Source organism: Falco cherrug, chromosome 16 (assembly GCF_023634085.1).
Source record: "Falco cherrug isolate bFalChe1 chromosome 16, bFalChe1.pri, whole genome shotgun sequence".
NCBI classification, from domain to species: Eukaryota; Metazoa; Chordata; class Aves; order Falconiformes; family Falconidae; genus Falco; species Falco cherrug.
Window position 1 is genome coordinate 3489022 of NC_073712.1, and position 20588 is coordinate 3509609.

General features: G+C 48.0%; 1 protein-coding gene across 2 annotated transcripts in view; it reads left to right on the forward strand.

Moving 5' to 3' along the window:
* Window positions 1-20588, forward strand: part of GNAI3 (G protein subunit alpha i3) — a 32704-nt gene that overhangs the window by 1562 nt on the left and 10554 nt on the right. The window contains exons 1-4 of one of the 2 annotated variants that reach the window (XM_055727965.1): window positions 11414-11573; window positions 16199-16241; window positions 16353-16494; window positions 18366-18523. In XM_055727965.1, the coding sequence (XP_055583940.1) occupies window positions 11429-11573; window positions 16199-16241; window positions 16353-16494; window positions 18366-18523 (488 nt within the window). In that variant the 5' untranslated portion in view covers window positions 11414-11428. Of the gene's footprint in view, window positions 1-11413; window positions 11574-16198; window positions 16242-16352; window positions 16495-18365; window positions 18524-20588 lie in introns of those variants that run through there. The other variant, XM_055727966.1, reaches the window with a different exon arrangement.

The window sequence follows — 20588 nt, forward strand, 5'->3', positions numbered from 1 at the left end:
TGGAGGTCTCCCTGGGTCATCTTGGGGGGCCCTGTGGACAAGGCCACTCTTGAGAGGCAGCTTTGCCTTTGTGTTGCTGGCGAAGGCTCAGCTCCATGTGAGGTCCCCAGGTCTGGTCCTGTCACTTCACCCGACGTTGGGTCCCCCATCCCTCTTTGGGTGAGAGGGGAGGTGGCTGCCTGCTCTGCTCCCGTGGGGGGGTGAGGGGAGTGTGCTGCTTTCTTGAGGGCGGGGGCTTTTCTGAGCCAGCTGCCTGCTGAAATAACCCTTCTGAGCCTGGATGTTACCGGTGCTCCCCCCGGGCTGCTGCATGGGGACGGTCCCTCCCCGGTGGCTTTGGGCTGGGGCTCTGAGAGCAGAAGGTGCTCCTTGGGCTGGTGTAGGTGTCCTTTCATCTTCTCCTTCATGGGACAGAGAAGGAAGGGAGCACTTGTGTTCTTAGTTGAATAGAGAGATTGTATCATTGGGGCTTGGCTGTTAAGGTTTTTGCTTATTATGGGGTACTGGAGTTAAGTCCTTTTATCAGGTAGTCGGGTGAAAGCAGCCCCTGGGTGCCCGTGTTTCTCGAACCAGAAGTGCCCACGCTGGTGTGCGAGCTGCCTGGGCAGGGGTATGCTAATTACGCTGTGTGCTCTGTGCCTGGCGCTGCCACAGATCCTCTGATAGGATCTGACTTTGCATGGAAGATGATTTCAGTTTGGCATGCTCTGCCGTAGCTGAGCTGGTTTTGCAGAGCTTGCAGGAGTACGAAACCGGCGGTGGTGGTGTTGCCCCGCTGCAGTCGCTGTGTGTGCAGGCTTCCTGAGAAAGGAAGTGTCACTTCTCTTGTATTTTGACTTTTTCCAGTTAAAATGCATTCGTGGATTTTGAGAAGAGCTGAATGGAATATTTCTCTTCAGAAGAACTACAGATTCTCTTTAGCAGAGAACTTATGCTGTGTTTGGTCCACATTTTGGTCTTTAGAAGTTCTTGTGGGTGATAATGAGAGCGCAGAGGAGGCAAAAGCTGCCTGTCTCTAAAGTCTGCTGGGTACAGGATGACTCCTGTGCCCTTTCTTTGCAGCTTTGTGTGAGCTCAGGACCAGGCAGCACATTGTGGGCTGGTAGGTGGACCATCTGGCCACGTAGGTTTGCCTTTTCCAATGTCTGGGTTGTGGGTTGTTTTTGTTACACCGATGATTTCCACCTTGGGGAAGACAGATTGAGTTTGTGAGGACCAGAACAACTGTGTTGAGTGTCTCCTGTAGAACAGGGTGTATTAACAAACAATTCTGCTTCCCAAGTGGTCCTTGTCCTAAGAATAGTTTTTCTTTTCCATTTAACCTGGTTTCGCTTGTACCCTTGCAAGAGGTGCTCTGAGGTTGGTGATCATATGTGTATGTAGAAAACTTCTTGGCTGCATGTCAAGATGCTACTTTATTCTCCAGGTGTTTGTTTTGGTGTTAGTAAGCAATCCTTGCAAATCCTCTGGGTGGAATATTTCTTCATATTTTTGTATGTCAGGGCTTTGGGGTTGTTTTTTTTTGCAGTGTTGAGTTCTTTGTGGTGATACTGGGAAGGCACTAAGGGCTTTGGGTCTGAGGCTGCCTGTCCTTGTCAGCAAATGACAGAATGGAGGGAGTATCCCAAAGGCTGGACAGTAATTGGATTCAATGCATTAGAGACCAGGTGAAGCTTTTAAAAGTACAAGCAGCAGCTGCCTTTTGGTCTGCTGTTGACTTTGGATGGCAGCAAAATACCTGATTGCTGTGCTTCTCAGCATGTCCTCAGGTAAGGACTTGAGCACGTTGTTACTCTGGAGAAGCTCGTCTGGAATAATTGGACTTCCACACAGAGTGACACTGGAATAGTGATCTGTATCTACTCTTGTTTGGGAAAAAAACCCACCAACTTATCTCAGATCAGGTTTGCACCTGGCCTTGACCAGCAGGTGCTTAACTGCAATCTCTCCCAAATGTCATGGTCTTCTAGTTTTAAGAATTAGTGTAATGATTCCTGGTGATCAAAGGGAAGGCTGAAATGTGCTCTCCCTACATGTAGCCCTGTTAATGTGCGGGTAGAGCAGAACAGTTAGTTGCCAGAAGAAAAATACCTGCAGTGGGAACAAATGTCCTTTCAGTAATACATCCAGAGCCTGGTGGAGAAATTCATGAGGTTTGTTCCATTGTTTGAGCAAGCACTTGGGATTTTTTTTCATAACATGGTATTAAAAGGTCTGGGATATGTAGTGTCTGGTATTGTTAACTGGTTGTAAGAGATCATGCGGTGGTTTATGTAACTGGAGTGAGCCTCTTGCGGTACTGCTGATGCGGTGAAGTTTAGAGGAAATTTATTTCTTTATAGATGAGGTTTGGAGTCCATACGTTCTTCCCCAGCTCTGTTAAAATAACTGCCCTAGTTTGGGCTTTGCAGAATTATGTAGGCTAAGAAAAGGGTCGTGCTTGTACCCACGGTGGCTGTTCTTTCCCAGCTCTGCTGTTAACCCAGCCTGGGTGTTAGGAGAGCTTGGTGAATTAGTGACAGACCCAAAATTGGGAGTGTTTTGGTGCATTTGACTTCCTCTCCTCTTCTATAAGCATCATCTTTTCTTGGACAGAGGAGGAAGGAGAGGAGACTTCAGCTGCACACTCCATTCTTCCCGGAGGTGCTCTGACTCCGTTGTCACAGCATCTTGTGTCGCAGAGGTGTTTTGACTGCTGGCGGAGGCGATCTCAGTAGTCTGATAACTCTTGGGGTAGTTGGGGTAAGGGTAATCCTGGAGCTGTTTGTGTGGTTGCTTCTCCTTGGGGACTTCAAGTCACTTCACAATGTTTCCCTTTCACAATTCTGCGTGTTGAGCAACTCCTCAGCTTTGGGGTTTTTTATGAAAGTAAACCTGAGCGCTGAATAGCGACTGACCAAGGTCGTGCCAACCCCTACCCGTGTGATGGAATTGTTTTTGTGTGCAAGTGCCAGCAGTGGCTTGTCTTGAACTGGGTATGGTTTGAATGACTGCACGCCCCGGTTCGCACTGGCAGGTAAACACTTTCTGCAACAAAAGCCAGTGCTCCTGGGAGGTTGGGAACAGCCTGGGAGTCCTCGCACAAATCCCCATCCTAAACACTGCCTCTCCTAATTTGCCTCCAGGAAAACGCAGCTCTGCAGGCACAGGCATGTGATTCTGCTGATGTGGAGACCTGTGGGATTTTTCCAGTTGGGATGAGCAGCCAAAATGGAGGAGGGCGCAGGAACTCTTCCTGGTTAGTTTAGGTGCTAGCCTGTACCCTGAGCTCCGCTCTCCAGCGCCTTTCAGAAGGCCTGGTGTGTGGTGCTGGGCTGCGTCTCGGATGGGTTCTGTGTGGCACTGAGTGACAAAGCTCATTGCAGGATGCGCAAAGTTGTCTTGTTGCCAAATCCAGCCAGTTTCACTTCCCTGCTGGGACTGGCCTGTGCAAACGGCATTTCTGTGGCTCTGGCTGTGCCGGTGCAGGCAGTGTTGAGCCCTTCATGCCTAAAACACACCGTTATTCAGCCTGTTACAATTTTACTGGGTTTAGATGCTCTGTGTAATTATGTTGAAGCAGTCCTGCCAATTCATGCAGAAATAATTAAAAGCATAAGTTTGTTCTAAAATAGCCTTCATCTACATAACTAATCAAGCAAGCTGCAAGCTTTGCTGCTCCTGGAGGCCTTTTTTCTGAGACTGATTTTTTTTTTTCCAACCTTTTTCCCCCCCTCAAATTCACCAAAGCTTTGGCAGCGCTGGTACTTGGCGAGGTTGTGTTTTGGTAACAGCTGGAGCTGACGTGGGGACCCTGCCTGGGGGACCTGCAGGGAGCTGTTGTCCTCTCTGATCCCTGAGCGATCTGGAGCTTTTCCCCCGCCAGCTCTCCGAGGTACACGGTGTCGGTATTGTGACTCATGGCCACGTGATGACTTTTTTCCTCACGCATGCAGCAGTTGGGCTCAGCCCCGTGTTGCGTTTTCATAAGACAAAAATTAAATACCTTGAGCCAATTAGCTTGCAGGGGCAACCTGTGGGAGCTGTGATGAGATCAGTTGGGTGCCTGACTCCCAGCTCGGGTTGTGAAAGGTGCTCTTGGTATCAGAGACATCGTGATCTTCACGCAGAAGCATCACAGCCATCTGGTGACCACTTCCCAGCAGAGAATGCCTGAAACGATTTGATAACGGGTCAGATCTTCTCTCTGAAGACGTGGCACTTCTTGGCTGTGCTTTGGACTTCTTAGAGGACCCAATGCACTTGTCCTCTGCTGAGGTGGAGGTGGTATCTGGCTTGGTGCTGGTATTTCCCTGTCTTCAGGTGTCAGAGCTGCAGCTCACGGGCACGTTTTCCCACCTGAGCATCTGATGCAGGATCTGTGTGCCTTCTGCTTGAATTTCAGTTCTGCCCTTCATCCACCGAAAACAAATGCGGGGCAGGCAAAGTGTTTCTTATCTAAGAAACAATCATTCTTCAGGGTGACTTAACCTTCGGTGTTTTTTGAGGTGTCAGCTGTGATTTAATCAGGGCAACTGCAGCTTGGAAAAAGAGACCGTCATGCCACGCTGGGTGCTGCGTAGGTAAAAAGTTCTGTTTTCTGCCTGATGTCACATCCCATGCCATTAGCCAGCTGTGGGATGGGACTTCTCTGCCTGGTGCCACCTGGGTGGCGTGCACATCGTGTGCTTGTGTAAAGACAGACAGACAAGTGTGTTTGGGCCCGGTGCTGGGAGCTGAGGACAGATAATTTATAACACACAGCTCAGCTGCAGATGGAGCGACTGGCTGGGGAATTGGGATTTCATCTTATCCTCCAAGAGCCCTCTGGACATGGTTCAAGTTTCATTAAATTGAGGCAGAGCACTGAAATAACTTTTCTTGGAAGAGGAGGGTGTGCTGTGAAGAAGAATTTTTTAATTAGACCATGGCTTTTTTTTTTTAAGTTTTGAGTAACTATAGGTGTAAAGACACAATGCTCCCCACTTCAGATGCATGAGATGCTCGCTCCTCACACCGGCAGGGTTGAAGAGTGGTCTCTTAGTGACTTACACAGGGTTTGCATCTGAAATGACTGACAGATGCTGATTATTTTTCTAGTATGCTCTTTGCAGACTGGGTGGTGAGGCTGGGGTAATACCACGCCTCCGTGCCGTCACCTTTTGTTCCCCCGCAGTACCAGCCATGGCGGCGATCCGATGCCTGTCTCTTATTTCATGTTTTCTCAGTTGGTGTTTGGTAACTTCTCTGCCTCGTTTAACCTTCTCTCGTTACCAGGGTGGCACTGGCTGGGTTATCTTTAAAAACAAACACCGAGCAAGATCTGAATTCTGGGGCAAGCCGAGGCGCCGGTGGAGCTCAGCCTCCTGTGGTTTTGTGTTTTGGGGTCTCCGTCCACCACGAGCTCCCTCGTGTTTGAGGAATGAGCTTTTCCCTCAGCGGGGGAACTAACAGTCTGTTCCCTACCCAGCTGCTTATTTTGATAAGTGTTTTTAACAACTCGGGACTGTTGTCCCTGCATGAAATTCAGGGGATGTTTGACTTTTTTTTAAAAACAGTCACATCACAAGAAGAAACTTGATACTTGGGAGACCAGGCTAATGAAAATCTTTTCCAAACCCCTCTTCCCACTGTTCCCACCCCTTCCAAGTCATCTGTTGCTTTCAGATAGAACTCCCATTTTATAGGCCTTGCTTGGCTGTTTCTCTGTTGCCTTCCACTCATGCCAGTAACCGAGCAGACCAGATGGTGCCTTTTTTAACCCATATCCCAGAGAGCATCAGCTTGTGTGAACCCTGCCTGAGAACGATTGGTACTGCTGTGTTACTCCATGGCATTTGGAGGATGAAAATGCCGTGGATGCATCTTCAGGATGACTCTCACAACAGGTTAGGGAAGGTGTTTGCCACGTTTGTGATGCGCTGCAGCGCTTTGCTGGAAGCTGCGCCTCATGATTAAACTTCCGTCTGAATGTAAAGAACATAAAAACATAGGTCTGAACATAAGGAGCTGTTGATGAGAAAGAGGTGCCCAGGAGACCCAGCCAGGAGAGACGTTCATTTGATCTTCAGCCAAAAGACACATTGCGGCAACGTGTTGCTTATCAGTGGGTGTCTTGAGTCCACGCTGCTCAACAGCAGGCGCAATTAGTTTAAAACACTCCCAGGAGTGTTGTTCAAAGAGCTGCAAAAACAACTGCAAACCTGAAGTCCCAGGCTGGCTCTTCGCTGTGTAGCTCAAACTGCAGCGGAGGGGCTTTTTCCTGAAGAGGGATAAGGTGTTTGCAGCCGATTTTGGAAAGAATTGGAACGGTTTGGTTGGGGAGGAGGGAGTTTGGGTCTCCCTTGCTGAGCATTGAGGACACGGGTTGCCAGCATTGGTGCTGTTGTTATGGTGTCCTACCATGAGTGTAGCTGGTGCTGGCTTCATGGAGGAGAACGGCATGGCTAGTATTTAGTTAGCACCCCTGGGCCAGTTGGCCACTTTGTGGTGGGAATGGAAAGCTGCGTTTCCATCAGGGAAGTGTTTTCTTGTGTGTTTGGGTTTGTGGCTCTCAGCACTTTCAGTCCTGACAGTGCCTCTTCTTCCCTGTGCCAGTGGTGGCTGCGCTGCAGAGTTGGGATTAGGCAGCGCTGCTGTTAGTAGCCCTCTCCTAAATTCGGTCTGACCTTTTATTTGAACCTGGCTGTGGATGAAAATAGGGTGGTTTTGTTTGGTGGGGTTTTTTTTGCACAAGGAATTATTTTTCATCAAAGGTAAAAAGGGGACGTTGTCAAAGTTGAGGATGTTCGTGCTGTCTCCCACATCCTGTTGCAGCCTTTGGGGTGCAGAAGCCTACTCCCTGTAGGACCAGTGTCCTGCATTCCCCAGGAGACTTGCTCCTGAAGTCGTTGCTTTGACGTTTATGGTCTTGTAGATTTAGAACAAGGTGAGGTGCTTGAGGAGTGAACATCAACAGTTGCTGTTTGTCTGCTTCACAGTTACAAGTGGTTGTAAACCAGTTGTCCTCTCACTTAGCTGTGCTTCTGCAGACTTACATGGTGGTTAAGACTTAATGCAACAGCCCTGCAAGAAGGGGGGAAAACCCAATCTGCCTGCCTTCCAAGACCAGCCTTTTTTCCCTTTTCCCAGTTTCCATCATTCATCCTATCAAGAAAAAACTTCCTTAAAATCTTTAATTCTGTAATTGCCTGATTTTGTGCATGTTACTGTAACTCCTTAAGCAATTTCTCGGTGATGTCCATGGTCACTCAGATCTGTGTGTAGGTGGCAGCGCTTTGGCAGGTGGCCAGCTGCTGGCCCGGTGGTCGGCAGGACTGGTGTGGAATTCCTTGGGAATATCTCGGTCTTCTGAATGGTCACGGGGTGTTTTTAACCACGTTGCAGCATGAAGTGGAGCTGGCGCTTTGAACCCAGCGTTTCCCAGTCTCTCGCTGCTGTTAGGCTGCGATGTGGTACGATGTCTGCGTTAAATGCTGGGAATTAAGTCGGTTGCTAGTCTCTCCCCATGCTGGCACCGGTGCCTTGGTGTGCTCTCCTGGATTGATAGCTGCACGGTGGCCTCGGCACTGCCCTGCGTGGAGGTGGTCACTGTGCCAAGTGCTTGAAGGCTTTCTCTTGTAAGGCACCTGGTAAAAATCTCTGCAGAAGCTTTAAAGGCAATCGTTATGGGTTCAAAGGCTTTTAAGTGAAACAAGGTTAATGCCTTAATGGTTTCAGGACAAAAAGAAAAAAAGCTTATAAAACATAATGCTTGGGTGCTCAGGGGTTAACGTTCATCACTGAGGCATTTACAGTTTTATGGTTTCAAGTCTTAATTTCTCTGGCTTATGCAACAATGCTTTAAGGCCTATTGAATGGCTGAATGATATATGTAAGACTAATTATTTCCCTGATTTTTTTCATATGAGGATGTTATTAGTTTCATATGGAAAGTAAACGCAATGGCGTGTGGCACAAAGAGCCTGTGACCTGTTGTGAGCATGTGAAAGCAGAGTGGCAGCACGCAGCTCCGTGGTGGGTACCACGGGGCAGTTTGTGGGCTGGACTGGCCAGAGCCACCCAGCTGTGGCTCTTGCATCGCTCATCTCCATGTTGGGTGTTGGGAAACCCTCCTCCGGGGCTGTGGCTGTGCCTGAGCATCTTCCAGGTACCTTCTAGGGGGTGGAACCTGTGTGAGTGGCAGCCCAGGTAAGCCAGCAGGCAGAGCAGGATGCTGTGTTCTGTTCAAAAAGTGGTTGAATTGATCCTAGAGCTCGTGTTATGTTTTCAAAATGGCATTCCTTTAACAGCCCTCCGTTCTTATTTCATCCAGAGGCGGTGACAACTTCAGGTGACTTGTCTTATAACACTGGCTCTTGTTACCTCCAAGGTTAAGCTTTACTCAGCCCATATGCCCTATTTTGTTCGTATATTTTTTTTCCAGTATGTGGTTATTCTTGTAAAAGTGTTGACCTAAGCTGTCCAGGTTCCCGTTGCTTTTTCTAACAGTAGTTGTATTTTTGAGGTTCAGTGGTACGATGCTGCTGCTCCTTTCTCTAATGCTTTTCCCCCTCTTCCTGGTTCCCAGCGCAGCACACTCGCTCCTTTTGAGTCTGTAGCTTGTTGAATCCCTCTTGGCCTTGGGATATGCAAGAGCATTCCCGGGTGCCTTGACAGAAAAGATCACAACAAGGGGAGATGGGATGACTGTTAGCAGGGATGGCAGCTTGCCCTTGCTTAGAAATACTTACACAAGAAGGTGGGGATGTCAGGATTTGAATTTGGCCTGATGAGGCTGGAAACCAGGAGGGAAGCGGCAGAGAGGATGGAGACCTCGCAGTTCAGCTTTCTAGAAGTGCAGTTGCACGGGTACGAGGGCTGCAGGAGGGTGTCCGGGGTGTCCAAGAGCCTGTCCAGGTGGAATACAAACCAGGAGGGCACCACTGTGGAGAACTGCCTGAGGAGTGTGTTGATGTACGAGGGGAAGCATTCGTGTTCACTTGTGAGGGTGGGATGTTGGATAAATGTTGACAAAAGGAAACATCTGTTTTATCAGGGAGAGATCCACTGGGGTTTATGATGATTTGGCTAGCTCCTCCTCCGTGCTTGCAGTGCCTCCCCTGGTATTTTAGGGGCTGGACTCCTCGGCTTTGTTGTACTGTTGATTTGGCCCCTTTTTAGTCTGTTGGAGGGGAGGTTGGTGGCGTTGGGGGTTTGCAGGTGGGCTCTAACCAGAGCCAGGTGATTCAGCATCACTTCATAGCAGCACCTTAGCATGAGAGGGTTGCGTGGGCTTCCCAGGTCTGCTCAGCCCTGCGGCTTCCAGCTTTTCAAGTGCAATGTCTGGGGTTATTCCTGAGCTGTTTGAGAGGCGATGTTTGAAACGCTGAGAAATTCCAGTGGATTTCGGAGTTCAGCAAGGGTTGCGGCATCACCCTGCCTCAGGAATGGTCTGGCAAAGTTTCTGCCAAACCCCTGCTGAGATTTTTAGAGCTGATGCGGGCTGTTGCTGTAGTTACAAGCTGTTCATGCTCTCCTCTAGAGGCTAGAAATCAGAAACATGTCAGTCTGTTAATTTTTGTCTTGCTCGCTTGTACTTTAATGGATATTCCAGGTGCATCACTTCTGTGTCTCTAGTAAGAATTTGTTTCAGCAGTGACCTGGTTTCTCTTCAGAAACTTTCAGATGCTGCAGGGCTTTTCCCCTTAATTTGGGGGCGGGGAAGGAAAAAAATTCACCTGAAGTACACTTCAGTGCAGTTTTGATATGGCTCTAGGAAAAAAAGCGCTTAAAGTAAGCTTGTTAATATCTTCAGCAGTGAACTGGATGCTTGTGTTTGGGAGAGGTAGGTGAGTCTTTGACCTACCTTCCTTGTTTCCCAGGCAGGGTGAATTAGGAAGTAATTGGTTTAAGAGCAAGCATTTTATCCAGAGTGCAGCTGCATAGACTTGTAATTCCCATTCTGAGCTGTGTTTTGGTAGCTTGCTTGTTGCTCTCTTCCCTGTAATCTCCAGCGCATCTACATGCCAAGCTGCTTGGCTTCCCATCTCCTGCTGCAGGAAAGCCTCTGGCTTCCTGGGGGGAAGTGGTTGGATGATAATTTCCCTCCTTTGTATGCATCGCTGTCGCAGGGCCAGGACTAGTACAGCTCGAAGGCTGCTCGGGCTCCCTCCCGTCTCCCTTCCTCCTCCAGAGGGAAAAGGGGTCTGGCTGCAGGACCTCACACAGGGCTCGCCACCCTTTGAGCAGAAGGGCGTTCGGCGCTGTCTGAGGGTGCCAAGCTTTCCCCTCTGGGCTTGGGGTGTTATTCGGGTGGTCTGGGGGAAGCTCCGGGGGCTCCTGGCTCCGGATGGTCTCTGGAGGGAGGGGTTGCTGGCTGAAGGATGTGTTGAGGTACCAGGGCTTCACTAAATTCTTGTGGAGTGTGCATCGATGGAGTGGGGCAAGCCACTACATCAAAAAGCAGCAAATGCTTTGTGACAGATTAGTTGTCCTTTGTGCCTAGGGTGTGCAAGCAGAGCTGTGGGGTAAATAGGTTCCTTGCTGCTAATTTGGGAAAAAGAGAAGTTAAGACTTCTGAAACAATTTTTCCATGGAGTTACAACATCCCTGCTTAGGTCAGCCTTGGTTTCTTGTGACGAAATGTGATCCCTGTGTAGCTGTGCTAATCGGAGCAAAAAGGAAAGGTTTGCTTTTCCTTTTACAGTGAGGAATGTCCCAGTAATGCTCTGACTCTCATATTTTTTTGAACCCAGTGAGATACAGCATTGTGTTTCATGAGTTTTGAACTCTGTAGCTCCCTGTCTGGTCCCTGCCTGTGATCCCGGAGGCTGGGTGCTTTCCCTGCAGAGTCCGTAAGAATTTCAATGTAACTCTATCCACTTGCACTCTTCATCTTAATTTCTGATGTGAAGCATCAGTTTTCTGTAGGTTGGAGCATTGTTTCAGTAGCATTTAAATTCCTACTCTTTTCTCCCCCCCTCCACCAACTAAATGTACTTGACTGAAGGTTTAAGCCGCGCTGTAAGCATAAACACCATGCATCGGAGTAAATGAAGCTGCATGAGAGGAGGTAACAAAAGGTGAAGATTAAAAGCTGTTTACAAAGTAGATACAATATGGATTTCTTTATGCAAACCCTTTACAGCCACTCCAGTGAGGTGGAGAAAGGAGAATAGCCGCTTGTGCGGTGCCGACATCTGCAAATGCTTAGAGAAGTTGTGAGCTTCAAAGAACAGAAGTGAGACCTGGAGATGTTGAAGCTAGGGCTGGAAAGTAAGAGCAAAATGTAAATGATTGTGGACCTTGTCTGGGGTGGGGGGTAAGATCAGAGGTGTAAAGTGAAAGAGGCCCCTGAAAAAGCCTTATGCTGTGTGGGAGGATGTACTACAGTATCTCAGAATAGACATGGGCAATGTTAATGGTTTTGATTTTTTAATTTTTTTTCTTGAGCGGTTGAGATGAGACCATGTCTGACGTTGGCCGTCTCATCAGCAAGCAGCTGCCACCCCAGCAGGAGCTCCCAGCAAATGATTACGGAGCTGGAGGGCAGACGTTTTTAAATGACTGTTTAATGAGGCATCTTGTCTGGATGGCTCTTGCAGGAGCAGAGGGTGAGTCTGAGTGAGGACCTGGAACGTCGAGAAAAACTCCTTTAGGAATAACATCCCAGAGGAGGTGATGACTTACTGCTTGGCCCTTGTAGCTGTGACTGCCAGTAGTGTCTGCTGTAGGAGCCAGTTCTGGGTCGTGTGTTGGTAAGGAGAGGGGGTTAGAGGATGTGGGTCACCATTTCCTACTTCTGCTGGTCCCCTTGAAGTAACAGGGTGAGCAACCTCCAAGAGCGTGGATCGCTGCTCTGCTAAGCTGCCACTGAAGCATGGGGGGCGTTGGAAAAGAGAAGGGAAGGAGTTAAATGAGTATGGTTTGAATTAGTGTTGTATAACCAAATTGACTGTGTTGTCATGGCATAATTGTATCTGATACTGTTTTGTCAGTCAAATGACAGGTAGTACAAGTTCAGCATTGCCTGCTGGAGAAGCAGATTATTTTAAGATAATCTAAGGAGGAAATGACAGCAAATATGAGTATGAGAAATAAAAGCCAGAGGGGCTGTGTTCAAAACTCTCTTCTGAATTCCTGCTGTTGGGACTCTGGGCTTAACACTGCTGTTTTGGGACACTGAAGCTTTCAAATCATGGCACCTTAATACAGGGAATATGAAAGGTGGCTGTGGAAAATAAAAATGAGATTTTGTGCTCCTCCCAGGGTGGAAGAGCTGAGTCTGTGGAGCGTTAACATTTTCACATCTGACCACAAGTGCTGTAGCTGCAGTGCTGAGCACCCAAGAAGCCATAGCAGGAACACACAGATATTCCCAAGCCCTTCTTGATGCCATCTCTATTAAAATCCGTGCCAGCTGGAGGAGAGGTGCAGACATCTTGGCAACTGGGAGAAGAGGCAATAACAAAAGAAAACCCGCCTGCTAAAGGGAAAGATATTCCCTGCAAGCTGCTGGTTTCAGACAGTCTTGCTGTAGCTGGCTGCAGGCTGCAGCAGGAGCCCTGCTGTTGTCATGTGGTTTGGGATTTGCTTGGGTGGAAGGTGTAAACTCCCAACATCTGAGCAGATTTTGGGGAATTCTGCTTAAAACTTGCTTTATTTTTCATCCTTGTTAATGCTTCTGGAACAGCTTTGAAGGTGGAGCCTAGTTTATACTGCCTGCTCTACTTGAGGCTGAACAGGCAGTAGCTTTTTAAGTCTTGAGGGAAGGGAAAAAAAATGGAATTGCTGTATGCTTAGGAATAATTTAAAAGTTGAAATTCTTTGGTTTGCAGACACTTAACATGGCAGCCTGGAAGTATTTTGTCATGAGAGGCTCTAATCTGGTAACCCTTCAACCTAAACTAAAGGCTAATTGATTTAAATTGCACTACGTGCCCTATCTTGGGAACAGTTTTCCTACTGTGGGGGCAGCTGTTAGTGTTAGTCCCCTGAGGGGGACGAGACAGAAACTCAAGCACTGTCTGAGCAATCAGCATTTAAAGGTGTCGGTGCTCTTAGATGTATGTCTTGGCCGTGGCACACCCCGGAGCTGTGCAGGAGAGGCACTGGGTACTGGTTGGTTCAACACTGTTGTGTTTCTCTGGTTGCCTCTGTTCTCTTGTGCCAAATTGATCCAAAGAAGCAGAAATCCTTCTCCAGCCACTCTGCAATGGAGGTACAACCCTGAGACACCTGGAAATAGGTATAATGAGTCAAGGCATCATTTGACTAGAGGTTCCTGGCATTTGGCAGCCTGAGAGCCTGCCATGAAAGCACTTGTCCTACTGTGAAAGCTCGTACTATGGGAAGAGGCTGGTTTGCATCTGCCCTATTCAGCCACCAAGAGCTGTAAAAATATTTGGCCACATGTTTGGTTTGAAGCTAAGTGCAAATAGGAAATGCACCTTCAGCTTGAAAACGACTTTGTTGGGGAAACTTTCTGTTGTAATGTAATACAGCAGTGGATCCGCAGGAATGCTTGTCAACATCTGGGAGCTGACTGGGATGAACCTGGGAGTGGAAATACAAGTGCATGGCTGTAAAGGCTGCATTGTCCTCGTTAGGTGCTGATTGCGAGTGACAAGTCTGGGCTCAGGTTGGCGCGGTGTGTTCACTGCTGGTGACTGAGCTGCTCGTATCTGGCTGCTGCGTACTCCTCCTCTGCCACCGCTGTAACCGGCACCTTGGTGTTCCTGCCAGTACTTTTTATTCCCTTATCAGTCAAAAGGGTTTTACTAGTGATGTTGGAAAAAACCCTGAAGGAATGTGAAATAAGCAGGCTAAAAGGCGTACAGAATTCCAGGCAAGGGAATAATTCGTACCTGTCACAAACACAATCCCTCCAAAGTGACCTCTTTATCTTCAAGGGTTTGGTTTCTTGCTTCCTCAGCCAACATGACATAAAGTCACAAGACCAAGAAGTGAATTCTACTTTTTAAGAAGCGCTGCTGCTCCCACACCCTGTTCATGGTGCTGTTTCTAGGAGCTGGCCTTCCTGAGGCTTCAGGGATGTTAGAATGACACTGGAGTGCAGCGTTGTCCCCTCTGGATGTTGCAAGAGGCTTGGGAAGCTCTTTCCTGGAAGCTGTGCTTCCCTAAGGTAGCACCAGAAAGCTTTTCTGCTTCTTCTGGTGGAGAAGTTTGCCACAGCCCAGTTCTCACAGCCTGACATTCCCCAAAGCTGGTCTTTTTGGTTTTCCTGTTAGTCTGATAATCTAAAAATTTTTGTCTTCCCACAAAGCTTGCCTTGCTTGTAGCACTGCCATTCTGGGTTAGCACACTGCCGCGTGGTGTGGACTCTGCAGGCTGGGACATTTGGTTCCTGGAAGCTTGATGTGAATGGGAGGTTGGGTTTCTTAGTCCATCCAGGATCTCGAGTCATCTATCCAAATCCAGACAGGCTCAACTTCATTCCATCTCCTTCAGCAAACCCAGTTCTGCAGATCAGAGTGAGCCTTTTAGGCTGAGGAGCCCTGAAGCCAGCGGCTGGTCCGGCTTGTTTGCAACGAACTCCTGGTGCGGTCACACGAGGTAGAGTAACGCAGGACCTGCGCCTCTGCTGACGTGCAGTAACGCCGTGCGTGCCTTTCTCATGCTTCATGGCTGGGACAGGCGTGTGTGTGGGCAGTGCACTCGGCTGCTGCTAACTGCAGAGCTCAGTAAACTGTGATAATGTGATGGCTCAGAGTTCCAGAGTTAGGTAGGAGTCTGCTGCACCGAGCTGTGCAAGCGTGTCAGCTGCTGCACGGGTGTGCAAAGGTGGTTTCTGCCTTGTACCTGTGGGAAAGGGACACTGAATGCTCTGTGGTTCAGAGAAAAAGCTGTGAAAAGCGGGTTAACTCGCTGTTATTTTGCAGACAGATGGGGATAACGCACACACACCAGGTCTGCAGAGGTTTGGCAAGCCAGGTTTCTCTGCCTTTCTTTGAAGGAAGGCTGTTTGCAATGCAGACATGCCCAAGTGCTACAGCCTGCAGGTCTGATATTTCAGCTGGAAATCATCCTCTGGCAAAGGGTCATTTCCAAGCTAAACCCACGGGTCTCTTCAGCCTCAGTTTCCCAGAATAATAATCCTTGCGTTGTGGGAGATGATAGAGAACAGAGCTTGTTAATCCATTAAAATTTGCTCTCTGTGTTCTGTGGGGGTGTGTCTGGGTGTGCAGAGGTGAGGATGCCCAAGTTGCCTTGTGGCTGTAGGAACCAGTGCTGGCAGCTGGAGGGGTAGGGCAGGGTCCTGGGTCTGTGCCGGGGTCCTGTGCTGAGTCACCGGCATCTGAGCTGCTGCCTCAAGTCTAGACAGGTATCTTTGAATTTTGCCAGAGCGTTTCAAAAGGTATCTAGCTCAGGAGTGACACCGGTGTGCTTACCACTGTGCACTAGTAATGGATCGTGGGAGCGCACCTAGTTTTCCGCTGTGGGGAAAAAAAAAATGCGTTTGAATGATTATGGGCAATGTTTGGCTGACTTTGTGCTGAGTGGGCAAGGGAACTTGCAAGATCTGTTTTGGTGTTCCTGCTCTGACATGGTAACGTGTTTCTGGGCTTTAATGTCTTAAGCTGCTTCACCTGGATCTGCAAGAGTAATTTCTGTGTGCTTTTGAGCTCTGTTCTACTACCCTTCCACTGTATATCACATAAGATTGCTTCTGAATTAAATGTTCCCTTGTGAAAATGCTCTAGGATCTGCAATTGCATCCACCTGGGTATTTAAGGGGAATGCTCTTATCTCGCACAGCCCAGTACCGGTGGGTAGCAGCTGATGACATTGATGCACTTGGCTGTAGGGCAGCCTTGGACCGTAGTTACTGAGCTGGAAGAGAGGGATGGTAGTCTATTAGATAAATCCTCGTCCCAGTTTTTCAAACCTGCCTCATCTCCCGGGTGGCTAGCCTCAGTGATCAAGCAGTACACTCTGGAAATTCAGAAATTCTTGGGTTGGGTTTTTTTTGGTTGTGTGTTTGTTTGGTTTTTAGCAGATGAATGCATAATGACTGTCAGCATCTGTAAATAAAACGCAGGAAGGACGTACCTGGCTTCCAAGGGGCTGGCACGGCTGCTGCGGAGCTGTTACCAGCAACAACACACAGTCTCTTGTTCCAGACCCCATCAACTTCTGTGTGGGAGCTGCGAAGAGTACATTCTGCTTTTCCTTTTAATTTCACGTGGTTGCTAACTGAAATTTTTGTGCTTTTCAGGTGCTGGAGAGTCTGGGAAAAGCACCATCGTGAAGCAGATGAAGTAAGTGAGAGTGCAGGCATGTAACTTGCATTTTTGTACGAGATGAAATAAAAAAAAATCTGTGGTGCCCTTCTGGTTTGGCTTGGCAGTGATGGCTTGGTTTTCTTCCAGGATTATTCATGAGGATGGCTACTCGGAGGAAGAATGCAAACAATATAAAGTGGTTGTCTACAGCAATACTATCCAGTCCATCATTGCAATCATAAGAGCCATGGGAAGGCTAAAGATAGACTTTGGGGAAGTTGCCAGAGCAGTAAGTATTTCACGTATTTTCCTTAGTCTGAGTCTGTGAATTGTGTTAATGAATCCTGGAAATTCAGTCTGTGACACTCACAGCGGAAATGTGTTTGTTACAAGATACAATAGTGAAAGACCTTTCATAATCTGTAATGTGTTACCAGTACAGAGTGGCTAGTATTTTACCGAGGTTATGGGTAAGAAGCTTTAGTAGTTTGAATGCTAAAAAAAAAAGTAATCCCCAAACTTTTGTCTAAACTATTCAAATGTTTAACAAAATTCTCAGCTTTGGTTTAAGTTGCTTGACATCAGCCTTCAGCAGTGTTTCACAGCATTGTGCCAGTTAATTTTTAAGCTGAGCCAAATTTTAATTGCTTTCACTACTCACACTTGTCCTCTTAAGTTTTTTGGGGATTTGAGGCCCTGCTTCCCCCACCCCATCCAGTTCTGCTGATTCCTTGGGCTGTTACTAGTGTTTGTCTCCGGTTTCTACCATCTTGAAGTGTTGAAGTCGGGAGGCCTTGACTGTGGTGGTGGTAAAATCACAGACTGGGAAGGCAGGGACTCCCGAAAACTTGGAGAGAGGAATTGTGTATGTCAGCACAGGGCACAGGCCGCGCAGCCCGTGACTCTTGCTATCTGGCACTAATTCCTCATGCTTACAGTTAATATGCAGTAAATGAACTAACCTGCTCAGTTTCTTTGTGATGCAACTACAGCTATCTTGCGATATAAAGCATCCTGGCTGAAGGGCACATCTTCACTTGTGTGTTAACCTGGGCTGTTCGTCAGCTGCTGCTCCAAATCTTTGTGGGAGTTTCCTTCCACCTTTCTTCCGTGCTTGGTGAAGCCGAGTGGTGAGCTCAGCCTAGCTAACACAGCTGGAAGGAGGAAGATGCTAAAATCCATTTCTCAGCTGACCTGCCCAGGCTTAGCTGGCTTTGCAAAAGCAGAACGAGAGCAGAGTGCTAAGATTTTTCTTGTGTCCCAATCCACCTTGAAGGACAAACAAATTCCCACACTTTCCTAGGAAAAGACCAAGGGAAACCAAATCAGCTGTCTCGCAGCAAACCACAGCAGGGACCTGTCAGCACAGCACCATACCCACAAGTGCTGTACCTGCAGAGGCTCGTAACCGAGGTCCACCTCTGTTGTGGTGTTTCAGACCTTGATTGAGTTAATTTAGGTGCCTGTTGCTTGTGCTAGGGAGGTGTGTACCCTTTGGAGCAGCGTGCTGAGCAGACTCTTGCCCAAGCTGGGGTACACGCTGGGCAGTCCGGTTTAGGGCTCAAGTGAGAGGAGCCGATGTCATGAGGATACAGTCTGAAGTTGAGAACTTGCTGGGATAGCGAAAGGCCTCTTACGTTTCCCGAAAGGATGCTGGCAGGCCTGATCACTCTGGAAATAAACATCAGTGTGGGATGTAGGTCAGCCTGTTGTGCACTCTGAAAATCTGCCTGTTAACTTGTAGAAGAGTGGGGTTCTGCTCTAGGACTGCTGGAAAAAATTTTCATGCTCTAGGGCAAACACTCAAATCCTGATCAATCCATCCCATCTCCTGATGAAATGCTTTATGAAGAAATTGGCCTCCCTTACTTCTGACAGCTATTGCAGCAAGTGGCAAGTCCTCAAACTTTAAGGACCTATAATCCTCCAAAAACCTGTAAATGTTTTAATTTTAAACCTGTAATCATCCAAAACTTGCTTTTGGAACTGAATTTTTCCTTCTTGGTGTACTGTACAACACTATAAGGGAGGTTTCCCAGTTTAAAAACTACTGTTTAGTTCAACCTCTGGGGTTGTTACTGATGTTAATCCTTCCTAACATTTGTAAAGGTACAGATGGACCTATGTCCTAATTTGTTTTGATTTCCCCTTTTCTTGCAGGACGATGCCCGCCAGTTGTTTGTATTAGCTGGAAGCGCAGAGGAAGGAGTGATGACCACTGAGCTAGCTGGTGTGATTAAGCGGTTATGGAGAGATGCCGGAGTTCAGGCCTGCTTCAGCAGATCCAGAGAATATCAGCTTAACGACTCTGCGTCATAGTAAGAAACCGTTCCCTGCTTCTGGGCTCTTCCCAGCTAACCCAGTATGTTCAAAAAGGGCTGGTGTGACTGGAAGCAGCGCAGTGCTGGGTGGTGAGGGTCCCCTCCTGAGGGGGTGGGCAGGAGCCCTAGTCTAACTGGTGTATAGGGGGTTGGGCTCACAAGCTGACTTGGTGCTTTAGCCTGTCAAAGTCAGTTCTGCTGTTTGGCTTGTGCCTGGGTGAGTTTGCCAGTCTGGATTTAGGGGAAGACCTTAGCAGCTTGCGTTGAGGGCTTTTTGCAGCAGGTGATCGGCTATGTCACCTTCGTTATCCCTGCCAAAAGGAGTAACATCTCCTGAAACTGAGCTCCTGGTTACACTACCAAATTTGCAACGAGCAGCAATTTCCAATGATATTGGCAGATCGATAATTCACGTCGCTGTTCTCCTTAACAGCCCTCATGTGCTTCTGTTCCGGTGCCTGACACCACTTGGGCAGCGCTGCAGGCTGGCTATAAACCTGCCTATTTTTCCGTTTCAAAAACGCACGCAAGTGCTTAACAATTGGAAAGTTATGACTTGATAAATAGGCTGCTGCTGGCTGGTTAATGAGATTTTTGACTAAATGCCTCATCTGTTTCCAAAAGGCAGGTTAGTGCAGGGAGGGGAAACTATTTCTTTTAATGAGCAAAACAGTTGTTGCTTTTTTTCTTTCTAAATCATGTGCTTGGTCTCTGTAGGACAAATATTTGAAACTCTGAAAGGATGATTTTGGGGTTAAGCATGCCTCCTGATGTCCAGCTGAAAACTTCTCTCAATTTAGCCAGGTTTTAAGCCTTTGAAAGAATTAGTTTGGAAGTGCTTTATAAAAAGAAGCTTTAGATGTGTCACAGCTCAGTTGCCTGCAGGCTCTTTCTGTGCAGAGCATATTTTAGCTTGAAAATAAGGAAGAATTTTTCTAAATTTGTAACACCTTGGCAGGCTATCATGGGTTTAGATCAAGGTAAGTGAGTTGACAAGAGGAGGCTTTCTCAGATTCCTGTGTGGCATGTGAGGAGGAAACCAGATTCAAAGGGAGAAAAAAGGATGAAGAAGGAGGGGGGTGAATGAGGGCATAATTTAATGAAAAGGAGAGGAGAAGGAAAGCTTAAGGACTTCTTGAGCAGAGCATCTGGGGCAGAAAGTATAAGTGGTTGCGTGGAGCTTGCGGAAACTAAAGATGGGGACCCTCAGTGTTGTGGTCTTGATGGTCAGCTTCGAAAGAGAAGGAAAATTAAGGCAGGCTAGAGAAAACAGGGTAGAAGGGGGTCAGAAGCAGAGCAGGTTGGGGGGATGGAGTGTTAGCCTGCTTTAGTAGGTGCCCACTCAACCTGAATGCCTTCCAGAGACTGGATTTCAGAGGGTTATTCCTGTATCTGCAACCCACTCGTGTCCAGTTGCTGGTGTGGGTACGTGTAGGCACAGCTACTGTGATGAATTGCTGTCAGGGGCTGGCATCGGACCCGCGTAGCAGAGAGGTTTCAGCCTGATAATAACACACATGGTGTTTTTTCTGGTAAGTGCTTCAGAGAATCTTGCTTCCTGTCCTAAGACCACAGCGAGTTGCGCTAGGGCAGCGTTGTTTTGAATCGGTAGCCCAGCGGCTTGGTGATTGAGGAACCCACTTGCAGCATTTCCTTAGCGCAGAGTGTGCCCATGCAGTTGAAGACCTGTTTTCTGCGGAGCCCCCAACTTCCAGCGTACACAGGGAGCGTTCAGTCCCTATTTTTTCCTCGCCACTCAACGTGTGGCTTCGGACCTGCTCTGTTTCCCAGTGTTCCCCAGTTAGCTCCTTGTCCATGCTTAAAGGGTGGATGTCTTGCAATCCTGTTTGGTGGTGGTGGTCCTGACATAGGTACCAGCTTTTGTGCACAGTTCTCTTGAGGGAATTTCACTTCCTTGCTCCTTTTACTATCTCCTACAAATGGGACTGAAACTTCAGGGTCAGCAGCGTTTTAAATACGTGCCCCACCAGAGATGACTGATTTTTTTTCCAGCTGAAATTCAATACTGCGCTGTGTTTCAAGCCTGGTTCTGGCTGGCTGG